This window comes from Triticum dicoccoides, chromosome 5B (assembly GCF_002162155.2).
Source record: "Triticum dicoccoides isolate Atlit2015 ecotype Zavitan chromosome 5B, WEW_v2.0, whole genome shotgun sequence".
Lineage (NCBI taxonomy): Eukaryota > Viridiplantae > Streptophyta > Magnoliopsida > Poales > Poaceae > Triticum > Triticum dicoccoides.
In genome coordinates this window covers 397858997-397873462 of record NC_041389.1, presented here as the reverse complement: position 1 = coordinate 397873462, position 14466 = coordinate 397858997, and the positions used below count along the sequence as shown (strand labels likewise).

The window sequence follows — 14466 nt, the reverse complement described above, 5'->3', positions numbered from 1 at the left end:
GGCGCCTGGGCTGGCCGCGCGGCCAGATGAACTTCCAGGACGTGTACACGCTCCAGCAGGCGCTCGCCGTCGCCCCGCCGCCTCGTCTAAACACGGCACAAGACCGTGCGGAGCACGCCGAGCGGCAGCGCCGCCACCTCGTCGCCCAGGAGGACGAGCGAGCCATGGCGGAGTGGCGCCGGCGCCACCCGGAGGACGTCGCCGACGAGCATGCCTACTGGGCGGAGAGGACGGCAAGGCACCGTGCTGAGCGGGCTGACCGGCGTCAGCGGAAGGCATTGGCGAACGAGCAGTGCGACATAGTTTCAGCAGGTGGGAGGTCGTTCTTCACCGCGGACGACGATCGTTGGGACGACATATGGATCTCAACCTCGGACGACACCGACGAGGATGATGGTGATGGTAGCGACTTGGAGTAGTTTCTATTACTGTATGCTGTAGTAGTTTATATCTATCTATCTATGCTGTAGTAGTATGTCGAACTATCTATCTATCGATGTAAAATATCTTGTATCATTTTTTTATCTATGCAAAAAAATATTTTTTATATTTAGAAATAAGCGCGCGCTGCATTTTTACCGCGCCTGCTGGAGCTGCGCGCGCGGGGCTTTACAACGCGGCTGCTGGAGCAAACGCTGCGCGCCGCGCCAAACCAGACGATGGGCGCGCGCCAAATCAGTTTTTAGCGCGCGGCGCGTTCGGCGCCTGTTGGAGATGCTCTTATATTTTGAAATTATTGCAGAAGTAGGATCTGATACTGCTACGTTAACATATCTGTGCTAACACGATACTGTTGTGTAAACAGAAGATGTGTTACTCTTTTGTTTGAAATTATTCAAATTCCTTATCCTAAGGCTTCTCTTATTTTTGGATACCCTAGTACATATAGAAGATTGTTTCTTATTCCCTGCCAAAAAAAGATATTATTTCTTATTTTGAATCGGAGTAGATTTGAAAAAGTAGTTAATCCCCGCTGAAAATCACTAGCAAGTTTGCTTCGGCCCTTCATGTGTAAAAAGCACCTCGTTTCAATCCAAATATCAGTACAATGATGCTGCTATTAACTTTTACTTTCGTCCGCGATGTTGAGACGTTCGTATGAACTCATATGTCGCAAGTAATGGTTTTCAAGTTTCTCCTTCACTTCAGTAGCGAACAACACTCATTATAGGCGGGTCGGCGAAAGGGCCGTTGAGCCACCAGTCGGCGATGTACCCGTTGGTGGCCTCCGTGTAGTGAACTCCATCCCAGTTGACGAACGCCGACGGGTTCTCGCAGGCGGTCGCCCCCGGCATGCCGCAGATGGCGCTGCCGTTCCAGTTGTAAGTGCCGCCGGCTCCGCAGCAGGCCCGGAGAGCGTCCGCCTCGGCCATCCCTGCAGATCGACCGCAAAAAATTCCCAGGGAGCTCAGTGGCTGGCCGCGCCGCAGCAAGCAAAGTTCAAGACACACGAGCGCAACCAAAGATCGAAGGACTTGTTACCGTAATGGCTGGGGTTGCGGAGGATCTTGATGATGGGGCTGTAGAAGTCGGCCAAGATGATGGTGGCACGGGGGTACTTGCCCCTGAGAGAGACTATTGCAGTACGGAGCCGGGAGTTGTGGTGCGTGGCCACGCGGTTGACGTCGATGAGGCAGCCCATGGGGTCGTACTGAGCGGCTCGTCAGCATGGTGGGTGAGCACCCCAGCGGTGGGTTCCCCGGCACCACCACGTAAACCGCGCCTCCTTTGATGAGCCCCTGCGGTGCCAAGGTGAACCAACACGGTTTAGGCGCGCTTTTTATTCATCATCAAACTAACTAGTACTAGGGCACAACACTGGTTCAAGTGCAAAATTCAGTGCTGATCAGTACGGAGCTTGAATGCATTACAAGTTATGAAACAGGAAGAAAGTCTGTCAGCATGGATATAGAAGATCTTCATCAGGGTGCAGTCCTTACCAGTCCACAGGTAAGAGCGGGTAAATCCAGTTTTAATCTTAAAACTCTAAAACCCAGCAAACTTTACACTCGACTTTTAAATTTGGATATATTTGGTCTCTCACCTATCTGAAAAGGGTTTGGTGGATGATGTGGTGCTTGTTTAGTTTTGGCGCATGTAACCCATTCAGAACAAATAATGAGTAATTAGAAATCAAGAAAGGGAAAATTGATTTGAAATTACGAATACCTTGGAAGAAAACTAGAATTTTAAGAGAAATTCTGCGAAATTTCCCAATTTTAAAATAAAACATTAGAAAAAGAAAAGAAAAAAATAAAAATTTGAGGAACATTAATTGACAATCATGAAATATGGTGAATGCTCACGCAGTGTTTATGAATTTTTCTACAATACTTCCGTTTTCCTACTTCTTTTTAAAATAAATAGTTTTCTGGTGTTTTCCTAGACTTAGATCGTATTTTTCTGATTTTAAAAACACATACAGGTATATATTTTCTCTAAGAATCAGTATTTCGTCATAAATCTTCACATTCTTCCAAACATGATTTATTCTATATTTTTTGTGTTTATTATTTTTATTTGTGTTGACTGGGTTGCCATGTGGGCAAAACAACCACTGCGTCATCGAACAAATTTCTTTTAGTGGAGTAAAGGAATAAACATATCTTGTGTTGAAATTAAGGTTATTTTTTCGGTTTTAAAGTTTAGGAACCAAATTTAGACTTGCCCAAGGTCCATGGACCAAAATGTACTTTTTCCTTCTAGAAAAAGGAGATAATCATGTCACATTTAACTCTGAAACTATATTCCATTTTAAGCAATAATCCTTTGGATTTATATGTTAAATCCATATTTTATTTCAAACACTAAATCATGAACCTTTTTTTTACCAAACATAAGTGTACCTATTTGTGTTTATGCCAATCTTGTGCGAAGGATAACAACAATTCTAATTAGTTCCCTGCCTTGAAAAAACCAATTGGCCCATTTGACTACTTCTAACTGATGTGAGGTGTGCGTCTAATCAATACTCCCTCCGTTCCATAATGTAGTGCCTATAGATTTTTACAGAAGTCAAACATTACAAACTTTGACCATGTTTATAGAGAAAAGTAGGTACATCTAGAATACCAAATGCACATCATTGGATACATATATATTTTCGATAAGTACATGTTTGGTATTGTAGATGTAGACAATTTTCCCTATACACTTGGTCAAAGTTGGCAAAGTTTGACTTTCACAAAAATCTATAGGCACTATATTGTGGAATGGAGAAAGTTATACTATCTCTGAGATGTGATGTGCAAAGACAATATAGGTCATAGTCAACCCTTACCTTCTAAGGGCATTTACAACGCCGGGCGCCAATGGCCCAATGCAGGCGCCAGGATCTGATTCCTGGCCGTTATAACAAAATCCTGCCCGATTCCCTGATTTTTGCTAGCGTCGGAGCAAAGGTAGGCACCGAGTGCTAGCGGACCTTTACATTAATTTTTTAGTTCGAGTAGCAGCTGTATGCTGCTGCTAGCGTTGGAGAATGAGACTCCAGCATGGGCGCTGAACGTATTTTTTTGCACTAAGCACCTGCATAAGCGCCTCCCCATTCGAGATGCCCTAAGAGGTTAGAGATCATCCCGGGATGTGCATCACGAGATGAAAAAAACTAATTTGAGATGTGATGTGCAAAGACAATACGAACCGTTTGAAGGCCAAAGTCAACTCTTGCCTTCTGTCTAATGTTAGAGATCACGCTACTAGTTAGATTACATACTACTCCCTCCGTTTCAAAATAGATGACTCGGGTTTGTACTAATTTTATATTAAAGTTAGTACAAAGTTAAGTTATCTATTTTGGAACAGAGGGAGTAGTAAACAAAGGCTTTCAAAAAATATGTTGTGTTGTAGTACAAAACAAAAACAACAACGGTATGCTGGTCACTCAAATATACCTCCACGGCCGTGGCAATGTTTTGGACAACTGTAGGTACATGCGACATCACTTCGTCTTCAGTCTTGCCGGCAAACCACAGGAAGTTGTAGTCGTTCACTCCAAACTCCCCAACGAAGAAGAGAGCCTTGCTGAAGCAACCTCCGCACCCTGTATTAACAAGTTGCTCAGCATCATTTGACTTGTACGTAGACAGTAAGTAATTACACCATAAAGTCCATAATATAATATATAGACTGGAGAGCACGTCACGGACCTGAGGTCTCGGTCTTGTTGCAAATCACTGGCCTGAGTTCCTCGAACCAGCCCAACTGCACGCTCAGAGAATTGTTGAGCAGCTTAAATTGAACTATATTGTTCCTCTCGAAGTAGTCGACGTCGATCACCGGTGCGCCGCCGACAGCGAAGTTTACGCCTTTGGAGGCGTCCGAGTCATTCAGCAGAGGGTCCAAGAAGGGGGAGACCAAACTCCTGGGCTACAACCATGGGGAACAGAATTAATTAAAATCGAACATGCACTCAAACTTCAGTGAATTCATTCAATGCTTTAAGAACCAAATCATATCAAAACGATAAGTTAAGGAAGTGAATACAATGGATCAGATGGCTCAACAACTTACCGATGAAATCGATGGTGTTTCTGCCGTCGCTGAGGCGGCCTGTGGGGTGGCCAAAGAAGGTCATGCCATAAGGAAGCCTGTCATGCCAGGAAGGAAAAGGCGGGACCAACGCAGCCGCCATGATCACAAAGTTGCCGGCGTCGATGTAGGAGTCCCCGAGGGAATACATGGCGGTGAAGAAGCGTGAGTCGGAGCTCGCGCCATAGATACAGGAGAGGAAGAGAATGGAGAAGGCAAGAATGAGCTTCATGCTGGCTAGGCTAGAGCTTGGAATGGTGGCGAATCAAAGCCACACGAGGGCTAGTTATAATGGACGCTGCCCAGCTGCTATGCCGGGAAGATGAAGGAAGCGAGCTGTGCATCTTGTCAGCGAATGGCAGCTTGCTTCCATCCAGAGCATGAAAAAAACAATTGGTAGCATTACATCCAAATTGAGATAAAAATTTAAATGCACTTCGTTGACCTCCACTGGCAGGTCTCGGGGATTAAGAGTAGAAGAGAGATTCTTTGGCATCAATGCTTATATAGTATAAAATGTACATGATCGTGCCAACTTGATTGCCCAGCGCCAGGATATTTCAATTGCTAACTATAATCAGTTTTAGTTGAGACTTCGTATATGGTTCAAGTGAGTGGTCACCCAGTAATCTTGGTGATGTGGAACTGAGTGAGATCTGGCAGAGCAATTCCTACTTTTTTAAGACAAGCTTCACTAAGTGGTCACCCTGTCTAACGCTGAGCGACACCAGGGGCTGGCCCAACTGTTGAGATGCAGTTCAGCGCAAGCTGCACTTTCACAGAGCCTACGGTATTCACAACACCATGGATAAAGATAAGGTTGCAAAAACGGAGGAAATGCAGATTCAGAAAAGGCACAACGTCCATGATAACAAAACTTAACCATGTCATCACAACAATTGCCTCTCGTCGGCTAATGTCAGTGCTAATAACAACAGTAAAACAGAAATACTTGTAACATATGTTGCTCCAAAATTCCATTCTTATGTCTGATAGATAAGCTGCCTCGATACTGACGCCAAAGTCCATACACAGGTTTGATAGCTTTAAAGGATGGTACTGGACTATTTACCACTCAACCTATCGACCGAAAGTCCTTAAACTGACCGGTTACAGATATTAGCCTTCTCTAGTGGTCACTCAGGGTTTTCGGCCACCTTTTGCTTCTTCGAGTGCTCCTTGTTTTTCTTGGCATCACGACGCTCACGCTTCAGACCCTTTATGTTGCTTGTTACGGTCAATTTTGAAACCTTTCAGACAAAAAACCATGACTCAGATTAGTATGCAGATTGGTTAAATTCGAACTACAGCTGCTGATAAAACAAATTAGACACAAACCTCCTGGTCTGGAATGTAGATCCTGCCCTGCTTGCCTTCAACTGGATTATTTGTGACATTTTTCACCTGCAAACATGTTAATGTAGTTGTGAATACATACTGACATACAAGTTCTCAGTGAGAAAATTAGGGCAGAAAATATGGTTGTTTGCTAATGGCACCAGTTAGCAACCTAACCATCAAGATAACAAAGTCTGATGAGCAAACGCCAGTTGTTCATTTGGAATTACCTTCTTAGCATGACCAGGAGCCTTCATAGCTTCTTTCTGTAAACTTTCAGCTGCTTGTCGGTGCCGCCTAAGTACCAGGTCCATTGAAGGCCCAACTTCAACCAGCTCCATTCTAGGAATAGAGGTGCCTGACCTTTTTAGACGGAGAGCGCAGTGCATCATGTAGACGGTAGTAGGAGAAATTGCTGTGCACACGAATATCCGATCTACACCAGCAAGGTTCAGATTCTCTACCACCTGTATCAAAAATAAACTAATTAAGCTCAACAATTATCCATATATATCCTACACGCCAACTTATCTATAAAGATGCACACCTCTCCTTTGAAATGATCAAGCAGCATTTCCTTCAAATGCTTCAGTCCTTCAACACTCTCAAAGTGCTCCCCAATGAAGGCAAAGAAAGGCTTTGTTCCAAGTTTAGGTGCCAACTTTTTATCATATGCATAGGATTCTATGGATTTGTAGTTCTCAACTCCTACTTCAACAAGGTCATATATGTGGTGATCGTAAGTCCTTCCGAAAACAAGATTGTTGGGCCTCTTCTTTGAATGAGAACCATACTGTAAACACATAAGTAGTTAAAGTTAAAATAATGGAGAATAAAGTTTAGTATGCAAAGGAAAATGAAAAAAAAATCATTATAGCAGACATGGAAAGAGTTTCTGGTAGGTTTCATAGTGGTGCTTAGAAAGTCGCCATCTAGCTCATTATAAAGCAATTTTACTTCTGGGAAAATCATCTATTGAAACTTATTTTCTCAAATGAATAACAATTCCCCATTCCCACGAACTACATAACAAATCAAGGCAGCATAATACGACTTACCACTAAGAGGCTGCAGTCAGATTTAAGGGAGAAGAACTCCAGGGAAGTTTCACCCCCGCTCTCAAATGGCCTGATGCTGTCGTTCTTCTTGGTGTACTTGACAGCATGATCACGCTTCAGGTGGAAAAGATCTGCCAGCACAGAGTTCAAAACTGCGCTGGTCTTTGTACCATGAAGAATAAGCATCTTCTTGCCATTCTCAACCTGGACCAAGCAGTAGAACATGTGGTTAAGCAACTAAATTAAGATTTACATGTTGTTATCTGTACAAAGCATAGAACATGTGCCAGAAAATGGCCATTCCTTTTGTGTGTAACTCAGGTTCCTATAAAAGAAATACAGTGTTGCAACACACTACTCTGAAACTTTTATTTGGAAAATTTCTGGAAGATGCCAGTCTACGGTTGGCCACGGTCACAAAGACAATAACAATCAAATAGTAGTACTATCTATAGTTCGTTGTACCTATCTAAATCACAATAATGATTTTGTGGTAATTGTATGGTTCTGTAATTGCAATAATTATAAACGGGGATGGTCTTCTTCTGGCACTGTGGACTGAAGGCACATTCGTAACAGCTGAAGAAACTATGGGAGGTAACATAAGCTTACGAGCTTGGGCGCATGCTTGAGGAGCTCGCGCTTGGCGCGCATGCTCTTGGGAACCCTGATCGCCATCTTGCTCATCTTGCTCAAGCCGCGGGGGAAAGGGACTGAGGCCTCCGGCGAAGGGTTTACACCTCTGGCGAAGCTTGGAAAGCACCTATTCGCTGCTCAAACAAAAATTACAGGTCAGTGCGAAGAAGATGACAGGAGAAGGGCTGAAAATTCGACCAGCACAAAAATCGCTGCGCCCAGCACTCCAGCAGCATCCCTGGCGAATCCGTACGCCGCAGCCGGAGCGCGTCCGAGCGCTGGCGCCGCGCGGCACACAAGATGGGAGAGAAGAGGGAGGAGAGGCTGGGGGGAAGAGAGAGAGGAGAGGCTGGGGGGGAAGAGAGGGAGGTGGGAGGCTGACCTCTGCCGCCGCCGTGTGGCCTCGTTCGACCGCCGCCGTGTGGCCTCGTTCGACCGCCGCCGCCAGTCGCGAGAGACGAAAGGAGAGAGCGCTAGGTCTTTCGTTCGTGTGAGGGTTTTCAGCGGTGGTTTAGGGGGAGCGACCGATGCAGGTGATGTCTTGTACAGCAGGCCAGCGGGCCGCTTCACGGCCTCTGTAGGGTCTGGGCCTCAGCAAAGATACACACCACTAAAAAGACAAAACAAAGATTGGGCCGTGAATGGCTTGCTCGCGACAACGCTTCCATTAAAAAAGGCAGACGTCGGTTATTGGGGGAAAGTTTTTCCCTCTCGTTAGGGTTTCTTCTTCCTCTCGTCAGCCGGCGGTGACGTTGAGAACCTACCGTCCCTCTCCTCCACGCACCCGATATGCGGTTCGGAGTCAGGGTGGAAATAGGGGGCTGAGCGAGTTAGGGTTTTACCTCTCTACTCTTCCTTGGGAAGGAGGAGATCGATCTACAAAAAACCCTAAAGTTTGGGGCTATGGCGGGACCTGGTGACACATCTGCAGGAAACGCCAAGGGGAAGGGGAAGTTGGAGGATCTCATGCAAGAACTAGCGCTAAAGGAAGAAGACCTAGATGATGTGATCTTTGAGGATGATGATGCGCCAGCCGAGGAGGAACTCAGGTGGATGATTTTAGCCCGTGTCCACATGGGACAAGGGTTTCAAAAACTATTGGTTCTTTCACAACATGCGCACGGCATGGGATCTAGCACGACCAGTCAAGATCAAGACCTTGGAAGAGAACCTGTTTCAGATGCAATTTGATTGTTTGGGAGATTGGGAGAGAGTTACACAGGGTGGACCTTGGCACTTTCGTGGGAATCTAGTGATCATCGTCCCATATGATGGGTACTCCAAACCTACGTCCATTGAGTTGTTCAAGTTTGAAATCTGAGCAAGGATTATTAATCTGCCCATAGCATATCATGGCAAGGTGAAGGCGCTGACATCTAAGCTAGGGGAATTTGTGGAGTTGGAGCCATCGTCCTTTGATTTCGAAGGGAAATTTTACCGGGTGAGGATAAGGTTGGATGTACGGAACCCGCTGAAGAAAGCAACCTCGCTGATCCGGGGAGGAGAGCGGCAGATCTTTGTGGTGAAATACGAGCGCCTGCCCGACTGGTGCCAAGTGTGTGGGATGATGGGACATGAGTTCAAGGAACATGGTGACGGAGTCTACCCTTCTTCTGCGCTGACGTACAAAAACCTGCGAGCTCCAGCTACAACAGCATGGGGGACTAGACGTCGTAATTACAGCCAGAAGCCCAAAAAGCAAGATGCTCAACCTGAAGTCAACGAACAGCCGAAGGGTGCAGGCAATAAGGAAAGCGATGATGTTGACATGGATCTTTCTGAAGTGAATCGCAAGCGAGACTCTAAGGAAGTGCTACAGAATCAAAACCCGATGAGTACTACTGGGATGGAGATAGTTCCGGTAGAGAAGAATGGGGAGACTGTTCCCCCCAGCCCCCGCCAAAGCAGGACCCCAAGAGGTTTAGACCATCGTTTCAGAATGAGAAAGGAAGTACTAGAGCTCTGAAGAAGACCCCATTAATGGGTAAAAAAACAGGATGCGAGATCGGCGGCCTCCCCGACGAGGACCGCCGGGCTCAATGAGTCTTCTAAGATGGAACTGTCGGGGTATTGGCAACGCCCCGACGGTTCAAGAGCTGCGTGAAATCGCGTTAAAGTTTGCCCCATAAGTGATTTGTATAGTTGAAACTCGGATAGGAAGGGAGAGAGTTGAAAGTTTAGCAAACACTTTAGGTTATGAATCTGCTTTTGCTGTTGAGTCCGCTGGTAGAAGCGGTGGTTTGGTTCTTTTTTGGAATAATGAAATAAAGTAGAAATTTTGGGGTACTCAAAGTTCCACATTGATGCAAAAATCTGTGATATTGGTAGTACGCCATGGCGGCTATCTTGCTTCTATGGTGAGGCACAAACAGATCTCCGTCAGGCTTCGTGGGATATGTTGAGAGGAATGGCTGCCCACAGTTCCCTTCCATGGGTCTACGTGGGAGATTTTAATGAGGCTTTGCGACAAGAAGAGCACGATGGGATTGGGCAGAGATGCCAAGCACAAATGCAGGGTTTTCAAGATGCTATAGATGTGTGTGGCTTGATCGACTTGGGCTTCCAAGGCCGTATGTGGACGTTTGAGAAGAAGGTTACGGGAGGCACCTTTACTAGGGTCCAGCTGGATAGGGCTCTAGGGACGGCAAAATGGCACTCGTTGTTTCCCGGGTCGGTGGTTTAACACCTGAGGGCGGCGACCTCTGATCACTCACCTATTTTGCTGAAGCTTGTAGTTGATCCAATTAACCAGAGGAAAGAAAAGCTCTTTAGATATGAGGTCATGTGGGATTCGCATGCAGATTTGAAGCAAATAGTGAGAGACGTGTGGGACCCAAATATCAATAGCCCGACGGCCAGCTCAGTCCGAGAGAAGCTTTCGTCGCTGGCTAGTAGCTTGGGGAATTGGAGCAAGTACACTTTTGGTAGTGTGAGAGGAGAAATAAGAAACCTAAAGAAGGAGTTGGACAGATTGAGAGGGGACAATGCAAGGTCAGGACCCAGTCCAATAGAAACAAATATCAAGGACCGTCTAATTGAGTTGTACCTCCGCGAGGAACTGATGTGGCGTCAGTGATCGCGGATTGACTGGTTATTTGCGGGAGACAAGAACACCCACATTTTTCATCTTAGAGCCTCGATGCGGCGTAAGAAGAATTTGATCAAAGCTTTGCAGGGACCAGACGGGCAGCTCACAGACGACCCGACTGAGATGCAGCAGCTAGCGATGCAATTTTACCAACACCTATATACTTCTGAGGGAGTACAGGGACCGAAGGAGGTGTTGCAGCATGTACCAAACAAGGTGACGGACAAAATGAATGAGTCTCTAATGGCTCCATATAAGGAAGAGGAAGTTAAAGTTACACTTTTCCAGATGTCCCCTATGAAGGCCCCTGGACCAGATGGGTACCCAGCTCACTTCTTCCAGAGACACTGGGACATTTGTGGGACTTCGGTCACCAAAGTAGTACTTGGCATATTAAGGGGATAGGAGAGCCTGAAATGCATCAATGACACTTTGTTGGTGCTTATACCGAAGGTACCTAACCCCACACTCTTGACTCAATTTCGGCCTATCAGTTTGTGCAATGTATTTTATAAGATAGCGTCGAAGGTCTCTCAAACCGTCTCAAAGTGATCTTGCCTGACATCATATCAGAGGAGCAATCTGCTTTTGTTCCAGGTAGACTTATCACAGATAATATAAATTCCGCTTATGAGTGCTTACATTTCATGAAGAGGAATCGGTCAAAGAATAACAGTTTCTGTGCTCCGAAGTTAGACATGATGAAAGCCTATGATAGAGTTGAATGGAGTTATCTGAAAGCTATAATGGAAAAACTGGGGTTTGCAGCACCATGGTTCTCAATTATCATGAATATGGTAACCTCAGTCTCTTTCTCAATATTATTCAATGGTAATAAATTGGAGGGTTTTAAACCTTCAAGAGGTATCCGGCATGGGAGATCCTATTTCTCCATACCTTTTCTTGTTGGCAGCAGAGGGCCTTTCGTGACTTTTAAAATCACAAAACCAGTCATCCCAGCTTGGCGGAATCAGGGTGGCACCGAGGCACCGTCGGTTAACCACCTATTATTCGCGGATGATAGCCTGCTATTTTTCAGGGCAAGTGTTGATGGAGCTGACAAGGTATCAAACCTACTGGAGACCTACTACATGACATCAGGCCAAAGAATAAACAGAGAAAAATCTTCTATATTTTTTAGCAAGGGGAGCCCTGAAATAGTAAGAACTGCTGTGAAACGTCACCTTAAAGTGCCAAATGAATCATTGAGTGATAAATACTTGGGACTGCCAACGGACGTGGGGCACTCCAAGAAAGGTACCTTCAAATACCTTAGTGATCGCGTGTGGGAGAAGGTGAAAGGATGGATGGGACAATTACTATTTGCAGGAGGGAAGGATGTTTTCATAAAGTCTGTTGCTTAGGCTATCCCGGTATTTTCAATGTCATGTTTTAAACTTCATAGAGGGCTGTGTTAGAATATAAACTCTATCATTCGCAAGTTTTGGTGGGGATGCAAACAGGGCAAACGAAAACCAGCATGGGTGTCTTGGGGGATCATGATGAGACCTAAATATCTAGGAGGTTTGGGCTTTAGAGATCTGGAGCTATTCAACTTGGCGTTATTGGCAAGACAGGCTTGGAGACTTCTTCAGGAGCCTAACTCTTTGAGTGCCAGGATTTTGCAGGCCTCTTATTTCCCAAATGGGCATATTCTCTCGGCAGAATTGGGCTCGAGACCGTCACAAATCTAGAGAGCAATATTGGAGGGCAGGGATATAATGAAACAAGGGATCATTCGCAGAGTTGGTAATGGGCAGAGCATTGACATATGGGCCGACAACTAGATCCCCAAAAAGGCTACACGTAGACCAATCCTTTCTCTGATAGTGAATCCACCATGTATGATCAGTGAATTGCTACTCCCAGCAATGGCATGTTGGAACGAGGAGCTTGTTAGGAGCATATTTTTGTCGATTGATGCAGAGGAGATATTGAAAATACCTGTGTGTACGCGAGACGTCCAAGACTCATGGGCGTGGTATCTGCTACGTCTTGAGCTTGCGTTGATTTTCCTTGAAGAGGAGAGGGTGATGCAGCAATAGTAGCGTAAGTATTTCCCTCAGTTTTTTGAGAACCAAGGTATCAATCCAGTAGGAGGCTCCTCAACAAGTCCCACGAACCTACACAAACAAATAAAGAACTCGCAACCAACGTGATAAAGGGGTTGTCAATCCCTTCACGGCCACTTGCAAAAGTGAGATCTGATAGAGATAGTATGATAATATAAATATATTTTTGGTATTTTGTAATATAGATGCAGAAACTAAAGGGTGCAAATAAAAGTAGATTGGAAGCAAATATGATAAGAGATAGACCCGGGGGCCATATGTTTCACTAGAGGCTTCTCTCGAGAGCATAAGTATTACGGTGGGTGAACAAATTACTGTCGATCAATTGATAGAAAAGTGAATAATTATGACGTTATCTAGGCATGATCATGTATATAGGCATCATGTCCGCAACAAGTAGACCGACTCCTGCCTGCATCTACTATTATTACTCCACACATCAACCGCTATCCAGCATGCATCTAGAGTATTAAGTTCATAAAAACAGAGTAACGCATTAAGCAAGATGACATGATGTAGAGGGATAAACTCAAGCAATATGATATAAACCCCATCTTGTTATCCTCGATGGAAACAATACAATACGTGTCTTGCAACCCTTTCTGTCACTGGGTAAGGACACCGCAAGATTGAACCCAAAGCTAAGCACTTCTCCCATGGCAAGAAAGATCAATCTAGTAGGCCAAACCAAACTAATAATTTGAAGAGACTTGCAAAGATAACTCAATCATACATAAAAGAATTCAGAGAAGATTCAAATATTATTCATAGATAAACTTGATCATAAACCCACAATTCATCGGATCTCGACAAACACACCGCAAAAAGAGTTTACAACGAATAGATCTCCACAAGAGAGAGGGAGAACATTGTATTGAGATCCAAAAAGAGAGAAGAAGCAATCTAGCTAATAACTATGGACCCATAGGTCTGTGGTAAACTACTCACAACTCATCGGAGAGGCAAGGATGTTGATGTAGAAGCCCTCCGTGGTCGATTCCCCCTCCAGCAGAGTGTCGGCGAAGGCTCCAAGATGAGATCTCGCAGATACAGAAGGTTACGGTGGTGGAAATTGTGTTTCGTCCTGCCCCTGGATGTTTTTGGGGTACGTAGGCTTATATCGGAGGAAGAAGTACGTCGGTGGACGCCCGAGGGGCCCACGAGACATGGGCGCACCCTACAGGGGGGGTCCTCCTATCTCGTGGGAGCCTTGGCTGCTTCTTGACTTGCACTCCAAGTCCTCTGGATCATGTTCGTTCCAAAAATCACGCTCCCGAAGGTTTCATTCCGTTTGGACTCCGTTTGATATTACTTTTCTTCGAAATACTGAAATAGGCAAAAAAACAGCAATACGGGCTGGGCCTCCGGTTAGTAGGCTAGTCCCAAAAATGATATAAATGTGTAAAATAAAGCCCATAAACATTCAAAAGGGGTGATATAATAGCATGAAACAATCAAAAATTATAGATACGTTGGAGACGTATCAGTATCCTGATAAGAAGGGCATTTTCTCTGTCAGCTCTGTGTATAAAATGATGATCAGCACCAAGATTGAGAGAGAGAATTGGCTGGAGGGGCGGGGTGGTCTTTCAGATACGTCAACAGAGGAAAAGGCCTGGACTTCGTTGTGGCAATTGAAGGTCCCATCAAAAATTCACATATTTCTTTGGAGACTTGCAAGACACTCTTTACCAACTATAGATGTTCTTCAGAGGAGAAATATGGATGTCCAAGACGCCTGCCC

At 45.2% G+C, this 14466-nt stretch overlaps 1 protein-coding gene and 1 pseudogene across 1 annotated transcript; both read right to left on the bottom strand.

Moving 5' to 3' along the window:
* Nucleotides 1-911: 911 nt before the first annotated feature.
* LOC119305584 lies at nt 912-4762 on the bottom strand (annotated as a pseudogene).
* A 637-nt stretch (nt 4763-5399) lies between these two features.
* Nucleotides 5400-8063, bottom strand: LOC119309436 (ribosome production factor 2 homolog). The gene is made up of 7 exons (XM_037585437.1): nt 7945-8063; nt 7539-7696; nt 6927-7130; nt 6416-6661; nt 6099-6335; nt 5869-5934; nt 5400-5780 (listed from the first exon to the last, which is right to left on the bottom strand). The coding sequence occupies exons 2-7, from the start codon at nt 7611-7613 to the stop codon at nt 5667-5669; spliced, it is 942 nt and encodes a 313-aa protein (XP_037441334.1). The 5' UTR covers nt 7614-7696; nt 7945-8063; the 3' UTR covers nt 5400-5666.
* Nucleotides 8064-14466: the final 6403 nt, after the last annotated feature.